This window comes from Calonectris borealis, chromosome 16 (genome assembly GCF_964195595.1).
Source record: "Calonectris borealis chromosome 16, bCalBor7.hap1.2, whole genome shotgun sequence".
Classification (NCBI taxonomy): domain Eukaryota; kingdom Metazoa; phylum Chordata; class Aves; order Procellariiformes; family Procellariidae; genus Calonectris; species Calonectris borealis.
Window position 1 is genome coordinate 13,319,211 of NC_134327.1, and position 23,612 is coordinate 13,342,822.

At 39.2% G+C, this 23,612-nt stretch overlaps 1 protein-coding gene across 1 annotated transcript in view; it reads left to right on the top strand.

The window, feature by feature from the left end:
* SDK1 (sidekick cell adhesion molecule 1) overlaps positions 1-23,612 on the top strand; it is a 419,426-nt gene that overhangs the window by 286,225 nt on the left and 109,589 nt on the right. The window contains exons 14-18 of the mRNA XM_075165332.1: positions 3,271-3,407; positions 10,116-10,263; positions 11,123-11,263; positions 14,793-14,974; positions 22,958-23,073. Coding sequence (XP_075021433.1) covers positions 3,271-3,407; positions 10,116-10,263; positions 11,123-11,263; positions 14,793-14,974; positions 22,958-23,073 — 724 coding nt within the window. The remainder of the gene's footprint in view (positions 1-3,270; positions 3,408-10,115; positions 10,264-11,122; positions 11,264-14,792; positions 14,975-22,957; positions 23,074-23,612) is intronic.

A 23,612-nucleotide genomic window follows, 5' to 3' on the forward strand; every position in this document is an offset into this window, starting at 1 on the left:
CATATATTTCCTGTTTGGGGCTTCAGCGAATAAAAAAAAAGGAAAGATAATAATGCTGGAATTAAACTTACAGAGTCCAATCAAGGACTGCTCTGTGCCCTGGGTGTTATTGTACTAAACCTCCTCCACTTTCTTGGTGTATCAGAAGTTGAGCAGTTCTAGTCTGAGGTCCTTATCCTGAAGAAGGGTTGAAACTACCATTCCCTGCAATGATTTCTTGGATGTTAGCAGTAAGGAAAAGTAATTCTCTTGAAGGAAAAAAAGAAGCAATGATCTCTTTTTGGGAATGTGAATAATCATGGTGGTGGTACAGGTCTCATTTATCATCCCTTCCACACAGTATGTGGTAGCAAATGAGAAGGGGACAAAGTGTAAGTGCTTGCTAAAGTAAGAATTACTATTTATTAATCTCTGCTTTTGTATACTACAAAGAGAGAAGTACACTTCTATGCTGAAATGTCTTTGTAGTTTTAAATATTTATTTCTGTCCAGGTGTGTTTCTTAGGCACTTGTTATGTCTGCCTTGAGGGATTTAAATCTGTAAGCACCATCTGTTGCTGTTTGGTGTGGACACATATGGCTAAAGAATATGATATCAGTGGAGATAGGTGTACTGTATGGCTGCTGCAGCTCACGCTTACTCAATCTCTGTCTGAACAGAAAGTGCCTGTTTCCTTCACGCTGCTGACGGATTAACATTTTGTGTCAATCTAAAAGAATAATCAACTAAACGCAAATCCTAAACAAAAAAACCCCACATTTAAACTCAGTTTGTGCTTTAAAAAACATGAAAAAGAGAATGTCCCCTCTCCTCCAAGTCTTCTGAGACTTGTACCCTCAGAAAAAGAGACTGAGCTGTAAAGTCTTTCTTAGTCATTAACGAGCTGTTAATTCAACCCTTCTAAATGTAGAGGGAAACAAGATTAACTAGTAAATGCACACCCTGGAAATATCCTTAATATTCCAGGAGTGTTTATTTAGTTCCCAGAAAAGGGTTTACGTGGGGATAAGTTTGCTGTGAGCCATCCCTCCTATATTGCTCCCTGCGGGAGCATCATCTTCTGGAAGAAGCTGAAGCCTCAGCCCGTCTCTGAGCTCTTCCCCACAGGCCTGGTGATAAATGAAGTGGGGACTGGGACTTCTGTGAGCCATGTCACAACAAGACGTTTCACTCTCTTTCCTTCAGTAATTTCCTTTGCCAGCTTAATCACAAAAACACTTTTCCAACCAGCTTGCTTAGGACGTAATGATAAATTGTAGTAGAGGTTTAATGTTTATTATAATTTAATGTTTCATTCAAAATTAAGTAGCACGCTCCTGTAATCCCTGGGTAAATGGCCATATCTTAAACTCCCACTCCACACTTTCCAAATCACAGGCTTATCCTGCCATTTTGTCTTGCAGGCCGGCTGCCCTCCTGCTTTGTTTCCAGGTCCCCCTCTTCCCTAAACTCGTTTATCCACAATTTTGCAGTGCTGTGTTCAAAATCTGCTTCTGTTGGACCCATACGTATTCCTTCCTGTGCCTGTTGTTTCTTCTAGCCTAAAAGTGACCGTCTCTTAGCTGACTGTGCATCAGAAGTCTGGTGCTTGGTTGGTACATGCCCAGACCTAAGTGAGAACATAGTCAGCCTAAACTCCTCATAATCAAGGCATCCTGAGCAAGTGTTTTAGTGAAGTTAAGATCTGAATCACACCCTGAGGTGTCATTCCATGTTTACTATGGAAAGAGCCTGGGGTGACATGCTGCTAATTTGGTTAGGCGTTTAAAGTCCAATGAGATGAGACATTGAGTCTCAGGTTTAGCCTTGGGAAGCATCAACCCTTCTAGCCTACAGAGACATGGGCAGGTGAGCGTCTTCCACTTGTGTTGTCTCATTATCTGTGTGGTTTTCTTGCCACTCCTTGGTTCTTCCAGCAACCATTTTTTTGATGTTTACTCCACAGCATGTAGCCATCATAAACATGTAAACAAAACCATACACAGTTTTAAGAGAAAAATAATAAAACTATTGTCTGGCTCTTCATATGCTCCTCAATCTTCCAATAGAAACCCAAATCCCAGACATATTTCTTGTTCTGGCTTAAAGCCAGAGTCTGTATTTACTTTTGCGAGTGGCTAAGGAGTTGCGGTTTTTAAATAACTGTAAGCCTTCAGTAGCATGATATATTACAACCAGAAATTACTACATTTTTAAATTAAGCATGTGAAGTACCCTTGTGGCTTTCTGCTCTGGTCAGAGCAGATTAGCGGTGGTGCATGCTGAGGGAGGGTTACCCTCCGCCTTCCCGGGGAGGAGCGGTAGATCGAAGGGGTGAAAACTGGTCCTCCTTGCTTTTCCTTCACAGTCTGAGGTCCTCGTCCTCCTTAGGAACCAGGATGATAAGGAGCAGAAATCAGGCTCAAATATAATGGCTGAAGGGCTCTTATCACTTAATACAGATCAGCATTTAAGGGATGTAGCAGAATTTAGTTTTCTCACTGCACCATGCAGCCTCTGCCTTTCAGCCAATGAGTACAAATGAAATGTTTTTCCACAAATTGCCTTTACGTGGAGAAATTACACTTTTTAATTGAGCTGCTGTTTTGTTTTGTTTGTTTGTTTTTTTAATGTTTCATTTTGTATTTCCATGGGATTTCTGCAAGCATTTTCACTATGTTTTCTAGTTGGGTGCTTCAAAAAAAATCCTTATTATAGGAAGGAAAGATTCTACCCATGACAAGATAAGCCTGAATCCGCAAGTAAATCAAGCTGTTCTGTAGCCTAAGAATACATGTGGTAATTTTGATTGGTAGCTCTATATGGGTAGTGTCAATGTCTTCTGCTTCCTTGAGTATGAAAAATTCCATGTTAAATCATATCTCCCATGTGTTCTACTGTTCATATGTATTACTGCTGTCACATTGCTAGGACATCATCGTAAGAAGGGGAAAAAAGTGAGAGAGGGAATTTATTGACCAACTTGTCTTAATCAAAAACAGTGTGAAAATTGGCTTTTTTCCACATTTAGCAACATTTCCATTAGCTGTTCTAAGCATTAGCCTTGGGACTTTCAGCATAATTTTTTTTTTTTCCAAATAGGATAAAATTGTGAAGAATTCAGAGATGTCTTTCGTTTATTTAATTGTACAATAGCTGCTGGTAGTTTTATATCTATCATCATATGAGTCTGATGTTGTGTGCCTTTAACTGCTGTAAGGCTGTAGCTGAATGAAATGTAGATTGACTTTTCTGTGCTGTGTTTTCTCCCTTTCTCGTTTCTTTAACAGCGAGCTGCCTCATTCCCCTCAGAATCTTCTGGCCACTCTAAATTCCTCATACAGCCGCAGCGTGATGCTCTCCTGGGTGCGTCCCTTTGACGGAAACAGCCCTGTTCTCTACTACATGGTCGAGCTCTCTGAGAACAGTGAGTAAAGTCAAATGTCTTTCAACCTCATGTTCTTCTTAATTATTCAGCCTTCTTTCGGACTCACCTTTTACCAGAGCTGCTAACAAAACGTTGTTTGCTAAATGAGAGACAGCGTGCAGGAAGGGGAAGCCCTGGGTTTTGCGCTCAACTATTTGCACGCTGAAAGAGTTAAACAAAAAGAGGCCTGAGATGGTGGAATTTTATACAGGAAAGCCTTAGTGCCGCCTCCAGCATTGCCAGCTAGACTTGAGGCACAACAGCTCATTCGTCAGTGCTTCTATCTGACATTAGCAAAATAGCTAATAGCAATAAATAGCAATAGTCATATTTTATTTCTTCCCACTGGCTTCGTAGACATCCTAATCCTGATGCATTTAGAGCCCCGGTTTTACCTGAAAAATGCAGGCAGTATGATAATTTAAGGAACCAATGGTCTGTCAGAGGAACAAACTTGGATGTCAATAGGAGCTACTATCTTATCTGTATATGGGTTCATATATTTTCTCCGCTTTCCCCAGGTTATCATTTTACACCCTTCTTTTAGGTAGGTGATTGAGAATGCTTAACTGTAAGATATCCAGATATCTAGCTTCATGGGTTACGAACCTGGTCATTGTGAATTGCCACTTCTCACAGTTTTGTCGTGCTGTATGTCTAGTCCTTTGTGGCTCTCAGTTTGCAAGGTTATTCAGGGACACTGCTAATGCCTCTTTAGGAATGGAGGGAAAGATGAGGTTATATGGAAATCGGTCACCTTGGCAGTACTTTCTAATCTCTATCACTCTAGGAGCTGGAAATTCAAGCCTAACAATTGATTCTTGATGAAAAAATTAAGAGCATCACTTTTTCTGACATGTGGAAATTAGCCACTGCATAACTGAATGTGAAACAGTCCTGATTTCTGATTACCTAGAGAGTAGCATTTTATTTTGCCACACAGAGAGCTTGAGATGAAACTTGAGCTTCAGATCACATACAACTCTTTTGCTTTGCAGGCTGGAGTGCATAACTTCTCAGATGTGGAGATCCCAGAACTGATGAGCTTGACATCTGTTAAGCAAAGTGCAGTTTTCTAATCCTAGCAGAAATTCCAAGTCACGCCCAGGACTGCTGTCCTTAAAACGGTTCTTTTTGAGCAAAGACTCCTGATCTTTTTGTAACAAATGACTCAAGAAATTCAGTGTTCTGCACTCACACCCCTTCTCTAACTTTTTATCACCACCTTCTTTTTTATTTTCACTTTTCTTTCCTTACCCTCCAATCGACTACAGGCCAGTAACTGCCTTTTTGCTTTTTCCTTACCTGTTCTTTCACCCAAGGTCGTTACCCTTGTTTTTCATGTTTCCCAGTGGCTTTAACAAAGACAAGCTAATAACCTCCCAGTCTGGGAACATGACGCAAAGATACTAGAGCTGTATTTACATAGAGGCAGCCCAGAGCTGGCAGAATGTATGCGCTTGGGTCCTGCACTGGGCGGCATTGTTTGGGAAGAGTCACTAAAAGAGGAGGCAGCTCATTCAGTGCCAGGAGAAGTTTGAAAGGTCTTCAAGTGCCTTTCTAGCAAGGATGCTTTGCAGTTGTTCTAGTATAGGAATAGGGTAAATGTGCCGTCATCCTGAAAATGCTGTAATTCATTCACTGAAATTTGTAGAAGGCTCAGCAAAAATCAACAATAGTTCTCCAGAAATCATGCAGACAGTCCCTCAGAACTCCACAGGATCCTGTGAACCCTTGCTTACTCTGTGATAGATCCAATAATTTTGGCTGATGGCATTGCAAACTGCCACTGAGAGTCTCATTATCACAAATCATAGGTATATGTACTTCAGCAAGCTTGCAGCTGGAAAAACCAAACACAGACCATGACTGTTGTGAACTGAGCGTCTTAACTCCCAGAAATATTCTAGATCTTGCTGTCCTTTCAGTTTTTATCTTTATCTACTTTGCTTTTATGTGCAGTGTCTAAATGGTTACTCATAGAAGTAGGACAGAGAGGAATCTAAGCCCTTGGATATTCCACTCTTGCTGTTCTCTCTCATTTCATGTATTATTGCTTAGCTTTATGGATGCCAAGAGAGTAGTGGAACAATGTCAACAGTGACTTTGGTTTGGAAAGCTGACTATGTCTGTGTATTGTCACTGTCTTGTTCTGGTTTTTTGTTTTCTTGAAGTGTTTGGGTTTTAGAGCTATTTTGATCTCAGTAGTGAGTGGTTAGTATTTAGTTTCTACAGACCTCCTACTCCTTTGGAAAACACCATCTTTCCTTTGTTCCCCCCCCTTTGCAAGTGATGTTTGTGAACAAAGCTGACATTTGATCTTGTGTAGGTATAGTTTTGTCTGATATGACTGTGCAGAATCTCTCTTTGCTTTTCAAAGAAAATTTCCTTTCAGGTTTTCTGTCGGTCCTGTTTGTGCCGCAGAAAGAGGAACTGTCAAGGAGTCAGCATACGCCCTCCATGAGCTCATCTGCTTGTGTCTGTAGGTCTTTCACTTCAGCAGCAGTGCAATATGCTTAACATCCTAATCCCTGTTTGCTTTCATACATGTAAAGGTTAGGGAGGGACATCAAAATTATGATTTATTTTCCAGTTAGCAAAGCTGCACAGGAGACTTTGTTCTTAGTTCTGTGGAGTTTTAATACATGGGTTTTGCTTTGCAGTTACAGGTGCCAAAATGCAGCCTAGTTTTGTTCATTTTTTTAGCTGTTTTGCTTTGAATAATTTTCTAATAGCTTTAGGATCCATTGTACGTTTTGAAACACGTACCATAAATGCATACATAATAACAGTGTCTGTTTCAGAGAAGTAGCTGAAGAGGGTTCGAAATAATGAGTGTAAATTTCAGGGGACTAATTACCAGCTGCATTAGGGAGAGGTGTGTCACTCCACCTGGTATGGATTAGAACTCCTTTTCATTAATATCAATTCAGGAAAGAGATATAAAAACCTTATTTTAATTAGAGGAAAAAACAGTGGCAGATCATGCACATAAATTGCTGGAAATATCAATGACTCTAGTCACCAAGTCACTTAATTTTTAAAATGAATGTATTTGGCACAATGCAATAATTCTCAAATTACAAGTATTCACAGCAGACCGTGTCTGTGGATGACTTGAGACATACGGCCTTAAACATTTGGGGGCAAATTTATAATCTAATTTGAAAAACACAGTTCCAGGGAAACATAGTCATTAAGTATTCCTGCTCACACAGAGCCAGGAATGTGAACCTTCATTTGAAATAGGATTTTCAAATAAATAGTACCATGCATTGCTGTCATTTGCACTAATATAATTTTTGGATGTTTCATGACCTGTTTAGCCCTTGTTGCGATATACCTAGGAATTCCAATGAAGTATCTTCATGAAATTAGAAGGGGATACGCTTATTTTATTCCAAAGAGGTTTATATTTCAGGGATTAATCAAAAATTATTCTGAATAGTCTTTTATCTGAAGAAGTGAATTAATACTTGAAGAATTCTTTTGAGTACAATTAAGATAAAAGCCCATTTTTGTTTTATTGTATTCTGGGATATCTGTGCTGTGTGATGTAATGATATAACTCAGATTCATCACATTGTGCTAATAAGGAGATAATAAAAGCTCCTGTGAAAAGCATCTACACATGCTTAACTTAAAGTCTATGAATTGTCGTACTGAATTTGGTAGGAATATTCAAAGGATAAAAATTGAACACATTGATAAATCTTTCCAAAAATCAAAGTAAAACTATGTTGTTCATTACGATTGTGACTCTGATCTATATATGATAGTCTTAAAAGATACTTTTTCTCAGGTCATTGGTAGACCTTGTTGAAGTCCTACCAAACAAAGGATGAACCATTTAATTTTTATTTGAACTTTTTGCAATATCATATTGTCATGAAGATTTGAAAGATGAATTCGGTAAACTCTAGCAGTACGGCAAATTCCAATACTACCGTCTATGCAAAACCCCTTGGAGAAGGAAGGAGATGGAAATGTACTCCAAACCTGTAAAAATCAGCCTTCTGCAATAGATCTAATCTGTAATATCAAATTAGAAATTATTTTTGAGGAATTTGCAATTAGTGCATGAATTCTAAGGTAGATAGGGAAATACGGAAGAAATGCCTCTTGGTGAGCAACCAGTGTTATTAAACATGTCACAAGTGCATCCAAAAATTCTTGACAGAACAAAGGTAGTTTCTAAAAACCCCAAAATCACATTGTAAACTAGAGAGTAGCCTGTGAGGTTCTTCATTTCCAATAAATTAACTTGGAGAGGCAATCAGAGTTAATTCAAAATACCCAATATCCTTAAGACGATAGACAGCTAAACGTGGAAGTTTTTCAGACAGTAGCAATTACAGTGGAAGAGCAAGCAAGCAAAGCCCAGAGTGCATTCTGGGCAGCTTAAGTTAAATGAAGGATTAGCACAGTCTGCTCAATCTAACAGAGGCTTATTTAATAGTTTGACCTGGCAAGTCTTTTGTCACCATGGAGCTTCTCCAGGCTTCCTGGGACAGCCGAGTGACAGTCATCCCTGGAGAAGAGAGACGGTGTTGAAAATTTTATGGCATGTTTCCGATGTCAGAATTGCTCTTCTCTACGGTAAAACAAGCTTCTGTACTATTCTGGGTTTTGTTGTGTATTTAAGGAGGGAGAACAGCCTTTTGAAATGTTTAGTTTATTGATTGTCAAAAAAAAAAAGACTTGACATTTAAATTTTAAAGATACTCTGCACACTCACTGTATCCACTGCTCCATGAGCGAGCAAATCCTCCCCAAACCACTTTCCTTTACGAATCAGAGTGCCCAGGAGATGAATAGGCTTCGTTTATATTAGTTTTCAGTTTAATCTCTCTTCCTGCCAGATCTTTTATCTTCCACCAGGAGAGGAAAAAGAATAAATAAAGTATTCTACAGATGCAGCATATAAACAGAGCAAAGTCCCAAGGTGCTGAAGAGATTAATAGGCCCTGTTGTTGAATCAAACTGCTCACTATATTGAGCTGCTTGGGTTAAGCACTCTCAGGTGGTGTTTACACTAGCAGTAAACAAATGAAATGCTCTAGGAAATGGACCACTACTCAAGTAGCTCATACAAGGGTATTTCACTCTCTTGTTGGTGTCTGCTCTTCCATTTTCCTCAGGAAGCTGCTTCAGGCAATGTACTAAGTCAGCCATACCTTAACTTCCGCTTACCTTGATTTGTTATTGTGCACTCTGGCTGTAACGAGGTGAACGAGTTGTTTGTGAAGTCTCAATAGAAGCTTGATAAAATTCAGAAGGAACTAGGGTGCAAAAAGCTCCTAACCAATGCTATTCTAGATAGCATAGGTGTGCTTCCTCTAAGGTCTTTCTAAAAGAAGTTCAGCTAAGATGAATTGCCATCGAGATCTTGCAGCTGAAGTGACTGTCGATAAATCATCAACAACTGATGAGGACAGAGCTTGACTGCTGTGCAAATGTCCCTTTCCAACATTCCCAGTATTCTGCTTTGTCAGTTTTCCTGTTAAAAAAGGTTTTGTTCTCGGAAAGGCGTTACTGGAATAAACATGTTTTGAGTAATTTGAAGATGCAGTGTTTATAGCCCAACTGGCATCACACCCTAGAGGACTTAAACTTGCTAAGGAATCTGCCAGAAACGCAGTAAATTAGTGGTTTACGTCTTGGTGTGAAGTTTAGCAGCCTTCCACATTTGGGACATCTCATCTTCATTTTCAGGCAGACGTCTAGGTGACCTGCCAGGAACTGCAATGCACTTCTGATGAGCAACATGCAGAGATACGTTGCCAAAATCTACAGCTAGCTCCTCAGTAATTTCCAGAAGTGTTAGTAATTTTGAGCGGGGAGCATGAAAACAGCTGGTATTATTTAAAAACTGCACAAATCTTTAAATTGGTTGATTCCATTGCTGTACTGTTGCAACACAGACCAAATGTCACCTCTCCCTGACTATTTCAGTCATGACTTTGGGGAGAATATGTGACACCAGGCTATGAAGAAAAGAAGTCAGGATATTTAATTTTCAACATGTTTCATTTCTGACCTCTTTGAAAACTTGAAAATGTAATTTGGGCATCAACGGAGCTTGCTATGTCAAGTATGTGAACTGACAACGAGGGCTTTAGAGTGCTGCCAGGGCTGTTTATACCAGGGAATCTTCCTAGGAAATGATTAGACCGAACGCCGTGTACTACCTCTAGAAAAAAAATTGCAGACGTGTAGAATCCGCAGCAGAAGCTTTCTCAGGTCTTACAGCAAAGGGCTGATTTGGCAGAGAGAGTCACGCTTCTACACTGGCTTGCAAGCTGGGTAGGAAGATATTCCAAACTGACTGAGTTTCATTACAGTCCTTCCACCGGAGCCGCTCATGGGTGTGGTGTTGTAATGGCCTGCCAAACAGATGGGTTGTGAAATACACAGCCCATCTGTCTTTATCATGCTTGTTTCCTCTTTTATTAAAATGTTAATGAATATAGTTTTTATTTATTATGCTGTGACATGTGCAGCATCACTTTCCAGTAGACAAATGTGCAATCTGCATAACCGTGTGGGCTGACAGGAAGGTTTCTTCTGCTGAAAAGAAACTTCTTCCCAAAGTTCCTCTGAGGAAAACAAGCACAAAGAGCCCTGAGCAGTCAGAGGCGTTTTCTCACTTCTGCAGGGCTTTTAACAAGCACTTCCATCTTTTTTCACACGTAAATATTCCAACAGATTCTCCCTGGAAGGTTCACCTGTCAAATCTTGACCCAAAGATGACCGGTGTCACTGTGAGCGGACTGACTCCAGCCCGAACCTACCAGTTCAGGGTGTGTGCGGTTAACCAGGTGGGAAAGGGCCGGTACAGCTCTGAGACCAGCAGGTACAGTAAAAATAAATATCTGTGTACTAAAGGTACAAGAACCTAGAATTATTGGGAGGAAAAAACTGCAGATTGTTTGTGAATGAATAAAATAAAGTTATCTTTTGCACAATGCTTGGGGAACGGAGCAGTTAGCATCACCCAGGCCTCTGGAGAGTGCCCTGCAGCTGTCAGTAATTGGTGATAATGGCAATTAGGCTATGCAGGATATCAGCACGTGATGGGAGAGGTGCCCTCATATTTCCAAAGTATCAGTTGAGCAGAATCTTGGAAATATTTTTTTGCTCTTGTGCTAAGCCACAGCGGTTAGCCCGGGAAGAAGCAGTACAGCATTCACCCAATCATTGCAATGTCACTTCTGGAATTCACCCAGATGCGACATAGAAGGATGGCTTCATCAAATTTAGTTTCAAACGCATCCCCCTTCTTCTGTGAACCAAAGCTTGCTGTGAGCTTGAATTGCAGAACAGCTGAACTCTAAATGGCTTTTTCAAAATGTAGGAGTTTGATATGAAAAATACTGAAAGAAACAATTTGGAAGGAGTCACAGACACTGGACCTGAGCTCTAACTTATTCAGGCTTGTAATCTTTTTAAAGAGTTGTAGCAGCCTGGGTGATTCAGAGAGAATAAGGTTACCTCAGCTGTCTGTCTTGTTGCTTGCTTAACTGATTTCTTATTATGTTGATTTGTTGTAACTATTTCATGCGTGTCTTCAGCAGTTTGATCAGCGTTATGTTTCTTTCTAGTCATCAGACTTTGATAAAAGAAACCGGTTCACATGGAGCGGATACATGAAATAGAAATGTTATCTATCATTTATTTCAACACCCATCTCCATCACATTCTTTTGTACTTAGGTTGATGCTACCTGAGGAGCCCCCCAGTGCCCCACCTAAAAACATAGTGGCCAGTGGGCGCACCAATCAGTCTATCATGGTCCAATGGCAACCTCCTCCCGAGAGTGAACATAATGGAGTTCTTCATGGGTACATCCTAAGGTAAGTAATTTCCTAACCTGGAAAGTCTGGAGGTAGATCCATGTGTGCATGAGGGAACTCAGGATGGTGTGACTTAAGAGTGTATTAAAAACTATTTTTAATTCCATTAAATATATTAGTTATTATTTACAAATGCTGTGGCTGCCCTGGTTTATTACAGATGAGAAAACACCTCTGTTCAAGTGGCCACAAGGGTGCGGGCACTTAAATTCTAGCCTGTCTGTACTAGAGAGTCAGTGAGCTGGGGTTTCTGCTAGCTACTCCGAATGCCTAAGTGGACTAGCTCTCTGTGGAGACTCTCAACATCCAGATAGCTTTTTTTCATTTTCAAAGTGAAGTGAAGCACCAGGTACTAGAAGTGTTCACATGGGAAGTTGGTACAGTGCAACCTATGCATTGCAGATGTATATTTGCTTATTACAATTTCAGCTTCCAGCTAGAAAGGTTAATTAAATTTATCAAAGACACAACAGGGCTCCTGCACTATGGAAGAGCAAGAATAGAATCAATAAACTTCAGTTTTGTGCCAAACAAAATGGAGAGGGGGAATGACAGGTCAGACGCTTCATGGCAGGCCTTGATTTGGTTTTGAAAATTAGTCGGTTGAGTAAGATTCTTTCAGCCCCATCTGTATTTATTAATGAGAAGCAGATTCAGGCAGGTAACTGGGAATCCTGAATACATCCAGTCTTTCTGCTTACACAGGATTTATTGTGTTGGAAAGGGTGTTGCCCCATTGAGAGACTTTGCAGAGCGTTTCCCTTTTGTAATTTTTTGGGACTCGGTTATTCACTCCTACCCAATTCAGCTACAGCTTACTTGCTTATTTGGCATCCTATATATCCTACAGTGCTAGCAGCCAGCTAGGGCCGCACCTTTAGTAAGGGAGGTATTATCTAAATTAGAGTTTTTGTGGGAAACTCCCAAGCATTGCACCACCACTGACATATTTCCAAGAGATGGTTACAACCTATTGTAGCCAGGCTGCTGACATTTTTAATACACTGTCTCCAGACCTGCTAGAAGATAACTAAATGCTACAGTTTAAATGCCAACATCCTGTTCATGCTGTGTTCCTTTTGCTGGCATGGATGGAAATGCTTCTGTGATGTTAAGAGTGTTGGTGAGCTCCCAAAATAGTGCTGGAAAGTTCCTTCTCTCCGCAGGCAGAGTTGAAGTCTGTTAATCTGCGTGTCACAGTGGTGAGCCACTTGTGCAAGTGCCTGCAGTTTTAAGAGCTGGACTCAGTTTGAAAGCTGTGCCAGTCATCAGTGACAGATGGGAAAAGGTGCTTTAACTTCTGTCTATAGCTAGAATCTTGTCATGAGACTTGGGTACCTATTTGCACAGGGTGCAAGTGTTGCTTGTACAGTTCTTCCCTTCAAACTGGTCTGCTTGATGATAGAATTAATTCTTTAACTATTCCCAATGAGTCTTACCCGGTCTCAGCATTAAGTCCTTTGAGACAGCAATCCCATAGCCTCCTACTTCTGGCAATCCATTCTGTTTTCTCCATATAGCGTTTTCAATAATGTTTAACTTAAGTATTTCCTACAACATCTATCAGCATAATTGATCCCTGTCCTTGCTGTAACATCTCTTTCCATTTTAACAGAGAGTGATCATATTCATTATGCTCAATCTGTGAACATTTTTGATGTCTACATGCTTTGTCTTAACTACAGAGCAGAGAAACCATTTATTCGACAGGAATTTAAGACTATCATATAAAAGCACAACTGTCCCAGGTAACAAACCAGGCTGTTCCTCCAAGACAAATTGTGTGGTCACAGCAATGTGCGCTGAAGAAAAGTCTTCCTGCACTGATTTCTGTAGAATTAGGGTATAACAAAATGAAAACCACCATGCAGCCCAGACACCCAATGCTCAAGATACTAAATTGATGGAACACCTGATCTTTAAAAGTGAAGGTGCACTGCACAAGTCATATGGGGTATACATCAAAGTCCATGGTGAGAAAAATCATGAAGACATGACATTTCTGAACTGGCCTCCTTCCTCTGCCCTTTTTCTCACTGGCAGTATTGCATTTAGAGGCCTGCCACGCTAACAGCATAATAGATTAAATCACAGGAGCACTCTACACCTTGTCTGCTAGGTGTGAGACAAAACATTGCTGCACAAAGAATTGACTTTGCCAGGAAGCATACACCCTTCACAGGAGAGAAAAGAAAGAAGAAGGTAGATATTGCATAGAGTAGAAAAAGATCAAGACGTTCAATAAACTCAGCTGAGGGCAGATATTTCTTTATTTCCATTTGTATTTCATAAATGGAATCACACCGGTGTAGCATTACAAATACTAAGTATGCCACAATACGGTCAGGCAAGCAGCTCCTCAGCAGGAAATAGAGGGGTTGTCAGTGATTAAGAACTGATCTCTTTATAAGAAGACCTTAGAACAAAATCTATGGCTGAAATACACTAAGTTGTCTAGTCGTAGAAATTGCACCAATTTAACTTAGATGAATTTAAAATCAGACTGTAAAATGTCAATGAAATTGTTCTGTGTCAATAAGCTTTTGGTGATTAATGTGAAGCAAAAGATGAATAAGAGGGCATAAAAGCTGTGTGGTGAATAAAAATACAAATGTTTCCATGTTTGTCTTTTTCATGGACTAGTAATGCCTTGTGCCCCTTACTTGGCCTGTTTTTCTGATTTTTTTTGTGAATTAGCATATTGTATGCATCCAGTGTACCATTTTCCTAAAGGAAGGAAAACAAATAGTATTATTCACATTCACAGAGTTGCAAGGTTTGTTTGTTTTCTATAATTCAGTTCTTCTCCATAGTTTCTTGGCCTAAAGAGGCACATCGGAGGGGCTCTGTTTTCTGCAATACGGTTTTTACATGGGAAAATATGTTCAGTGTTTCAGCTTCCCATGTCTCAGCAGAAAGTTTGTCAGGATGTTTACCACTCATCCATATTTGGTACAGCCTTTCTCCTGGAATTCCAATGCTTAACCAATCCTTCAGTCTCAACTATATTCCATCCTTATTTTAATCATTCTGTGAAGTAAATCCTGGCGAAAGCCAGAAATGGCACAAAAAGTGCCTGAGAGTCTAGAAGGTCAGAGCCCTCTGAGCTCTTCTTTTTCACATTTCAGAGGAGAAAGAAAAAAACATTTCTCAAGCTGATTTATAGCAGCACCCTGATAAAAATCACATCTGGGCTATTTTTTCTACTAAATCACAGCTTTTACTAGACAAGCCACATTTAAAAAGCTGTAATTTTTCTGCAACCATAAAACAGGATAAAATACCCGTTTTGTTTAGCCCTGAGCATGTAATCTTGGTGAGATCAGATTATAAATACTATAGCAGTCAAACACGATACGGTCTTATCAGGAGTCTGTTCTTTCTGATTATTTTTCATTATTCTTTGTATAATTCTGCTGTAAAAGTTTGCATATTGCCTCTTCACAAAGGAAGCTATTTTGCTAGTCAGGATATTTACTATAATTGATACCATCTAATTAACTAGCAAATTTTTCTTCCCATATGGTAGGTATCGCCTGGCCGGCCTCCCCGGGGAATACCAGTATAAGAACATCACCAGTGCAGAAATTAACTACTGCTTAGTGAAAGACCTGATCATTTGGACCCAGTATGAAATCCAGGTGGCATCTTACAATGGAGCGGGGCTGGGAGCGTTCAGCAGACCTGTGACAGAGTACACTTTACAGGGAGGTGAGCAAATCGGACCAATATATCCCTTATAGTTACAGTTTATAGCACAGTTTCCTAAGGAGGAGATGCACTCTCTGGTAGTCCTACCTGACAACTTGTAAAGTTAATGGTCATTTCAGCCAAATTTGATAGACAGCTAGGGGTAGGAAACACCTACAAATTTCAAATGCCTAGGTAGAGTCAAGACGAGACTCTGCTACTATCTCTGTTGTAGAAAAAGCTGTGAGTGAATTCAAAAATTATCTATTTTTGTTGACCCTCGTGATGACGTTACCACACTTGCAGGTCAGAGTCGGCCGCAGCATAATAATAAATAGAAATGCTGAAGAGAGCTGGGGTCCTGTGGAATGGATTTATAGAACGTGTGACAAGCAGGGGCTGAGGTTACTCTGCCAGGAGAGTCAGAGAGAATATGGCAGGGAACCGGGTTTTTTGTGGTCAAGATATGCAATATGCCGCATATGCAATGTAGGAGACAAAAGCTGAGTAAACCAGCTGCATTAGTTCTGATAATCACAGAATACCTTGTTTTCGAAATATGGAATAAATTGTAAGGAACCTGCAGGAAGAGAAATACAGCCTGTGGAGAAAGTGTTTTGTAGCATTTCAGGAATGGTGCAGACATTTGCAAAAAGGAAGATAAAATGATCTTTAAAGCCCTGATTTTTATGCTACAGCTCCTCCACATCTTTCTGGTAAGTGCTTTAAGAAGAGTATAAATTACATCAACAAAAGGTTATGTAATTACCTTTTACAACCAGTGTAAGGCATGTTTACACCTCTAGATTGGTATAAAAATCTGTAGGATAATTAAGTACCAGGCCCTTAAAGCTTTCATATATTCACAGAATTGCAGGGTCGTGCTGGATTCTGAGCACTGGACAGTACATGGTCTCTACTTTATTGGTCATAAAACAATTAAACTATTTTAAAAACTTGCAGATTTACAGTACATCGGTTAATTTACAATCAGTGAAGAATATGTAGTTGTTTGTTAATTGTTACTAGGAGTACATTATAACATGGTTAGGTACAGTTTGAGGTGTAGAGATATCTTTAAGAAAAGATTATTCATATGCAACACTAATTAACCACAACAATTAAAGAAGGAAGCTATCTATATTTTGTCTTAAGGCATGTAAAGTCTCACAGTTTAGAGGAGTCTAGACACACTCAACCTCTTTCTAGAAGTATTTATAGCAGACCTTGAAATGTTTTCCTTAAAGTTTTCTCCTTGCAGCCAGGATTAATGTTTTGTATTCCACTAAAGACCAGATCTCTGCTGAGAATTGGTTTGCACACAGAATTTGAATCTCTTTTGTGAATATGCTTGTAATTCATTAGTTTGTTTATTTGCACATTTTAAGCTATTATAGCACCTTAACCTTCCATCTACTGAGACTCAGGTTTGGACTTCACGCTCTTTTTCTTAAACCTTGCAATTGACTCTAATTTCCCTTGATATTATGTGGTGTTATTATCATCCTTTATCGATTGGCTGTCTGTTGTCATTTATAAGGATATAAATCCTCGGTTATAAATTAAGTATGGTCAGTCCTGCATTCATATTAATCAGCAAAAGTGTTTAAGACTGCAGGACAACATGCAATGGCCTGTTTGTCTTTATGTAGTTCCTAAATGCTCGATGGTGGGTAGCCATAGAAGAAAAACTGGATATTTCTTATTTATTTTATATCAGTATTTAATAATAGCAGTAAATAACTATTTCACATATGCTGCCATCTCCTAATGAATGCCTTGCTGGGTTTCTGTGCAAATCAGCAAAGGCATACGGTCTGCTCTAAAAAGAGTTTGAAGCCTTTTTACATTTAGAGTTGAAAAGAGAGGCTGGTTGGTATCAGTATCATTTGAAACGGGATTAATATCAAGTCTCCATATGTAATGCGCTACCGTCCAAAACTCTGCTCCTTTATCTTTCATGTAGTTGGGAAATGACATGAAAGGCCAGTGGGTCTTTCTTGCTCTGGACTATCCTTCCTAAACCAAACCAGCAGGAGTAAGAAAAAGCCATGTGTAAAACTGCCTTGTAAATCATATTCTGATTTTAATATGAGCAGAGATAAATGTCAAAGACACACACTCCCATCCATCCCCCTCTCCTACTACCACCACTGCTGCCTCTATTCTGACATGCATTAAATGATGTGAGCTATGCTGGCAAGAACCTGTCTGTCTGCAGATGAAAAATACCTGAAACACCTCATATTAATCAAGTGTGCTACGCAGGCAAAGCCTGGCAGGAAATGAACACTGGGAGCAGACCAACCCGTCGGCAGGAGCAGATCAGCACTTTGGCGTCTTTGTCATACGGCATATTGACTGGCCATATAAGCTGTGGATTTATACCAGAACCTAGTCTATTAATTCCTTATTAGTCCTCTGGCATTGCTTTAGCCACCGATAACTAATCAGCTACTCAAAGCTCTTCGAAAATCACCAACTTCTAGAATGTAGCCAAACTCACAAGATGCTGAAAGATCTAAACTTGTAGAGAAACTGGTACATAATGTCAGTTAGATAAAATGTCAGAAAGACTTACTGGCAAAGCACTGAATATCCTAGCACTAGGGTCAGACAGTTTGACTGTCTCTAAATCTTGAAAGTCTTTTCAGAGTGATATTCAGCCTAATCCTTTGATGCTCTGTATATATAGGTCTTTCTTCATCAGAGTTTCTCCAGCTGTTCCTTACTTTGATGTTACTTTTCACAGGGATTTGTGCCAGCCTTCTGCATCGGGCAATTTTTACTTTTTTAAACAGTGTCCTGCAGGACTTTTCATGGCCATATGAAAAACTGAAGTTTCCCAATACCTTTTCACATAAGAATAGCTTTGTGAGATGTATAAACATGTTTCTGGATGGTGACAATGTTATCTCTGCTCGGTACTATTGGACATGTTTAGCTTTTCCTGCAGGTTGATTTGAGAAAGCAGAAGTTTCCGTCCTTTACTTTGGGTCTGTCCCTTTTATCTCACTAGCCTGAATACTTCTGAACATTTCTCTCTTTGAAAAACTCCCACTGCTCCTTAGATTTAGGCAAGGTTTATAAGTGGAGACACAGCTTTCGCTAGGCTCTTTGCATTGACATTAACCCACTTTTGTTTCTACTTTAAGTGCTACGTCTTTCTTTTGATGCATATCCCAAAAGCCAGTCTCATGTCCTAAAGTTCATAGGTCTCAACATGTAGTTCGGTATTGTTTTATTTTCCCTTCTGTGCTGTGCATGGACACCTTGAAAGGCCAGGAAAGTCTGAGCAAAAGGCCCTGCCTGAATAAAAGAGTGGGTGAGTCACCAGACTAGTGAGCCTTAATGATGTGGAAAGAAGGATAAAAGCAAGATGAGTCTATTCTGCCAGGTCCAAAGTAGTTTCTTCCTCAGGTAGTAGGAGGTGAATCAGAGAAATTTATAAGACTGAGACAGAAGAACTAGAGAACACCCGGCTAACTGAAAGCTTCCTACTTTATGTAGGAAATAACCTTGAAAAAGGAATCTCTGAATAAGGAGTGTCCTCTGCAACCATTCAATTTTATCTCAGTGAAATGAGATTTCCCTTAGTTTCCCCTTAGGCTTTCTTGGCAAAACCATCTTAAAGATCCTCGTTCACTTCCTTTGGGGAACCTACCAACAGCCTGGGAGCATCCATGGCCAGTTTGGGCCCAGCTGCTCCTGTGCAGAAGCAGGTTGGAGTTGCAGTGGCTGGATTTTGTATCTCTTGGTTTTATCACTGTTAGGTGTCTACCGCTTTTTTTTTTTTTTTTAAATGATTTCACAAAGGTTGTGAAATTGGCAGTTGTCTCGGTGAGGCCCCTGGTCCCTAGATCTTAATAAAGAAGTAAAATCTTGTCCTGCATGCAAGAAAGGAAGAAGGCATTTCCCAGCTGCAAGAAGCAAAGCTCATCAGTTAGTGCCAAATCTCACACTACTGAATTTCAAATATCGGCATGTGTAGAATTGCGGAGACCACTTTTTCTACGCACCTGCTGCCGTTCGTAGCACAGCAAAGGACGTCAGCCTTTGCTGACGTAGGGGAATAGGCTTCACAGGAGGAATCGCGTGATTCCGCGGCAGACTCTTCCCACCGCTCCCACTGGGGATGTGCAGCTTAGCACCTCAAGCCAGTGCATTAAAGGAAGAACCAAATCTTCACATAGAGAAAAACCTGCAGTTCCCTGAGCCTGACTTATTGAGACATGGAAGCTGCCACCTTCAAAGGTCAGGAGCTCCGGAGGAGTAGGAGACTTTTCTACAAGCTTCTGTCGAAGGTCTATATTTAAGACCAGCAGTCTGGCTGTCAGAATCTCTGTGGGGTTTACATGCTATTTGCACATAGCTAGAGACAGAATAATTACATGTACACATGCTTAACCTTAATGCCTTCTCTTCTTTCAATTATCTCGTCAGTGAAACCCCTTTAATGGCTTTTATCTAGAGTGCTTCCATGACCTTTTCTACTTGGAATGCTGTTCATTAACTTGCAGTCCCAGGGGCTGAGCTCTTAACAGATTTCCAACCACATGAACTTTATCGGGAAGAAAGTAACAGTTGGTTTTGTCTGACCAATTTGATCTGCAATTCCGAGATGAGTCCCAGATGGGTCTCCACTGTGAGATGGTTTAGGAATACTTGCAAACATGATGAAGAACAGGTTTAAAAACTGAGCATGTAAAAACTTGGGGAATACTCTTGAAACACCTATTTGACATTGGTAGCTTTGGTACCACTTGACAACAAGAAACTTGAATTTAGTGGTAGATATCACTAAATTAGAAAATCCTTTATGTGGACAGTCGCAGTTTCAGTAAGTTACTAACCATGATTTTGGAAAAGTATTTGAGTTTTGAAGTGACCAGAAGGACAATTCTGATTTACCTTCTGTCAAACTTATTTTCTTTTTTAAATGCAAAACTGTTCAAATACCCAAGGAGGTCTTTAATACCAGGACAAAAAAGGAGAACTTTATTCTGGCACTTTGAAGTAAATTTGAGATTATAATGTCAATATTTTACTGATTAAAAATATAAAAATGTATTATATTATGACTTCTGCAGTATAATTAAGCTTATGTATATCAGATGGACCATGTTCTTTCCATCTTTTAAATGCATGCATTGAGATGCAGATGTTGATTTTTCAATAAAGGTGTCCAAAGAGGAATTGTAATATAAATCATGATTTCCAACATTCTGAAGGTTTTATGTTTTCTGTTCATAATTTTTACCGTTTTTCTTCCTGTAGCAAGTACTTTTTGTGCTATGATGGTTTACTCCTGTTCCAGGAAATTATCTCCTAATGAAAGAAAAATATTTCCCTTTTTAAAAGAAATAACTAATACATTTGGTTATCGACATTTCTAAAACTGTAGTAAACCTATCCTCAAGTGCTTGCCTGAGCTTTTTTGAGGACTGTAAGGATTGCAAATGAAAACTTGGAGCTTGCCGATGCAGGTTTTTTCCTCTCTTAAAAAATTTGCAATTTTTTAAGTTCTATCTAAAAGACTCATCAGACCCTTAGAATAAAATCCTTGTGATACTGAAATCACTGAAAATTTGCTATTCATTGTACAGCATCCATGGGATCCTTCACCAAAGAAAATAATGCCCACAGAAATGAAGCAGCAATGTGCATGCTAATCTGTGTTTCAGGAAAATGATAAAGGCAGTGGGAGTGTCCTGCTGGGAGTGGTTCTGCTGTTAACTCTCAGGCCACCTGTACGTGTTTCTTACGCTCTGGGAAAAACAGACTCTTCCTACCACTGCCAAAGTTCTGCATTTCTTCAAGTGTGGCTGTCAGTGGGCAGCACATGGGTTATGTATAGATTTTCTGTACAATAATTGTGTTGCAAAAATCAACCTAGCACGTATAAATAGAGTAGTAATGTAGCAGTTCAACAGAAGGAAGAGCAATGAGTGGAGAGGATGATGCTCAGCTGATTTAGCCTTCCTGACAGAAGGAGATGAATCTATCAGTGATTTACAGGTGGCTTTCTGATAACAAACTAACTTGAAGGCTTCTAATAAAATTTTCTTCTGCAATAACAAATCTCTGGCAGTTACAATATCTGAATATGCAAATAGGCAGGAAAGTAAGAATTTTAATTTTTTAAAAAAATCTTATTCACATTAACCGTTAATTATACAAGTATTGCACACACAAAAGCAAATTGAAATACATCTTGTGGCTCTCATAATAAACAGTTTCATCCAAGAACATAAATAAGAAAAAATACATTTAGTAGGGGAATGTAGCCAAAGCAGCTCATTATGACTGTAGAGTGACTTTAATACATATGACTGTATATCAGGATGATTTGGTAAATCTCTTAACTACAAAAACTTTATGATGTCTTCAGGTCATTAAGATAATATTATAACCTTCCAAAAGCATACAGGGAATTATGATACATGGCAGGAAGTAGGACCCAGATTCTAATGAAAATTTAGAACAGTATCAGATAAATTCTGGGTTTAGAAGTCAACAGTTATGCATAGTTCATAAATTGTGACATCAGGTTTTAAATTAGGGCAAGAAAATTCTGAGTAATATGCAGTTTCTGAGGTTAAAAAAATGTTCAGAGCTAAATTTTCAAGCCGTGGTAGACATCAGGGAGTTTTAGTGTGACACGGCATGAAGGTGGATGTTCTTTTCATTTCAAACCTGACATCTTTGAGCATTTCTCCATTTCTCTGTGTTGATGTTTCTAGGTTGTGGATGTCTGATAAGTGTACACTGTCCTAGCTCTGTTGGCTGCAGTCTCGCTATAGCTTGTACACCAGTTAAGAATAATGCCCCTTTATGTCTCTTTCAAACAAACATAGCTTTTGGTGGAAAAAGGGGGATTTTTACATTTTTGAACTTAATGTCTTCATTTCTTCCCTTGGAAGCAGAAGGAACAAAGCTTTCCAGTCTTCAAAATATCCACCACTTGTGGATATTTTCTCTTTCGTAGAATACAAATGCACATGACTGTCAATAGTAATATTTTTGAAGCTTTATTAAACTTATTTTCTAGGATTCAAAGGGTATTAGGCCATTTCTTATACTCAAATAGCAGTTGTTTTCTTAAATTTACTATAAGCTTGGTAATTTCAGAAAAATAGACCTGTCTATTAGTATTCTTTCCTCTGAGAACTATAGAAATGACATCTTAAAGCAATAAGTTGAAGAAATTGCCTGGAAAGTATTTAAAGAGACGACATATTAAATGGCAAAATATTTAGGTGTTATTTTTTGTTGTTTGAAGGCAGTATGGCTTTATGTTCCACGCTTTCTTTTGTATTGAGAAAACATCTGTCTAATTAAATACTTGGCATAAAATGTTTATGCAACTTTTAGTAGATTAGAGGATGTAGTGGCTCAGAATATATATAATCAATTCAATATACATGAATGAATATCATATCAAGATAAAAGAACATCATCTCCAATTCCCAAGAAAAATCTTTATTGCATGTGATATGACTGGTCCTAATTCTTTAAGCAGCAGTAAATAATAAACAGATGCTGTCACCAGATTATAATTCACAATTAGAGTTTTAATTGTGCGAACTCCATGTTTGCTTGTCTGAGCTGGGGAATTGTGCGGTATTAAAAGACTCAAGGAATTTCTTTCTGAAACTGTTCATTCTCTGTGCACTCATGGATAATTGAAGGAGATGTGTTCACCTATCATTACCTAGGTTCTGTCTCAAGTCTTTATGAGAAACTCATCTGTGGAATAATAAGCTACAGAAATAATTTCATCCCCTCCCCTTGAAAGAACCTCCCATACAGAATGAGAAATTAACCCAATTACCCTTCTTTCCAAATCATTGCTGGTTACCATTTCACAAGAAGTGCATCCTTTTCTCAAGGTTTTTATTACTTTGTGAGAGTAAAGTGGCAGTGAATAGCTTTTCTCTTTTGTCCCCTCATCCCTCCTCCGCTCTGTTTTATTCTGTTTCCCTCTCTGCTGACTGGGACCAGTACCTACAGCTCCGCCGCAGAACGTGCAAGTCGAAGCCGTGAACTCCACAACCATCCAGTTCCTCTGGAACCCTCCACCCCAACAGTTCATCAATGGTATTAACCAAGGGTACAAGGTAAGTAGAAACAAGATTTCTGTACCTTCAAATAACATTTGCCTTAACACTCCTGGTATATAACATTTAGAAGTTGAATCTAATAATCTCTGAATCTCCAAAGCGACTGTATATTTTCAGGGGTATCTTACACGAGTAAAATGAAGAGAGAAGTGAGCAGTTGTTGCCCCTAACATTTGCTAATTTATGTAAGTTCTGAAAAGGGAATATGTCATAGGCTAGAAGTCCTAATATCTTTGTCATTTACGTGGAGAATTTCCAAAGCCAAAAAGCAGTTCAATGTCAAAGAGTTTGGAAAGTCAGCACAGGAGATACGTCGTTGTGCCACTAAAAATCAACCTTGAGATTTCTGTTTACGCTAATGCAAAATTCCCATGCATTTCATTAGGAACCAAGACACCACACTAAATATTTGTCTTAACTTTCCCACTGTGATGATTTGGGAGACATAAGACTGTAAAATTTATTAATCATGCTTGATGACACGGAGTTAGCATGATAAGTCCCTGTTGATGGGGCAACTGGCAATATCTATTACA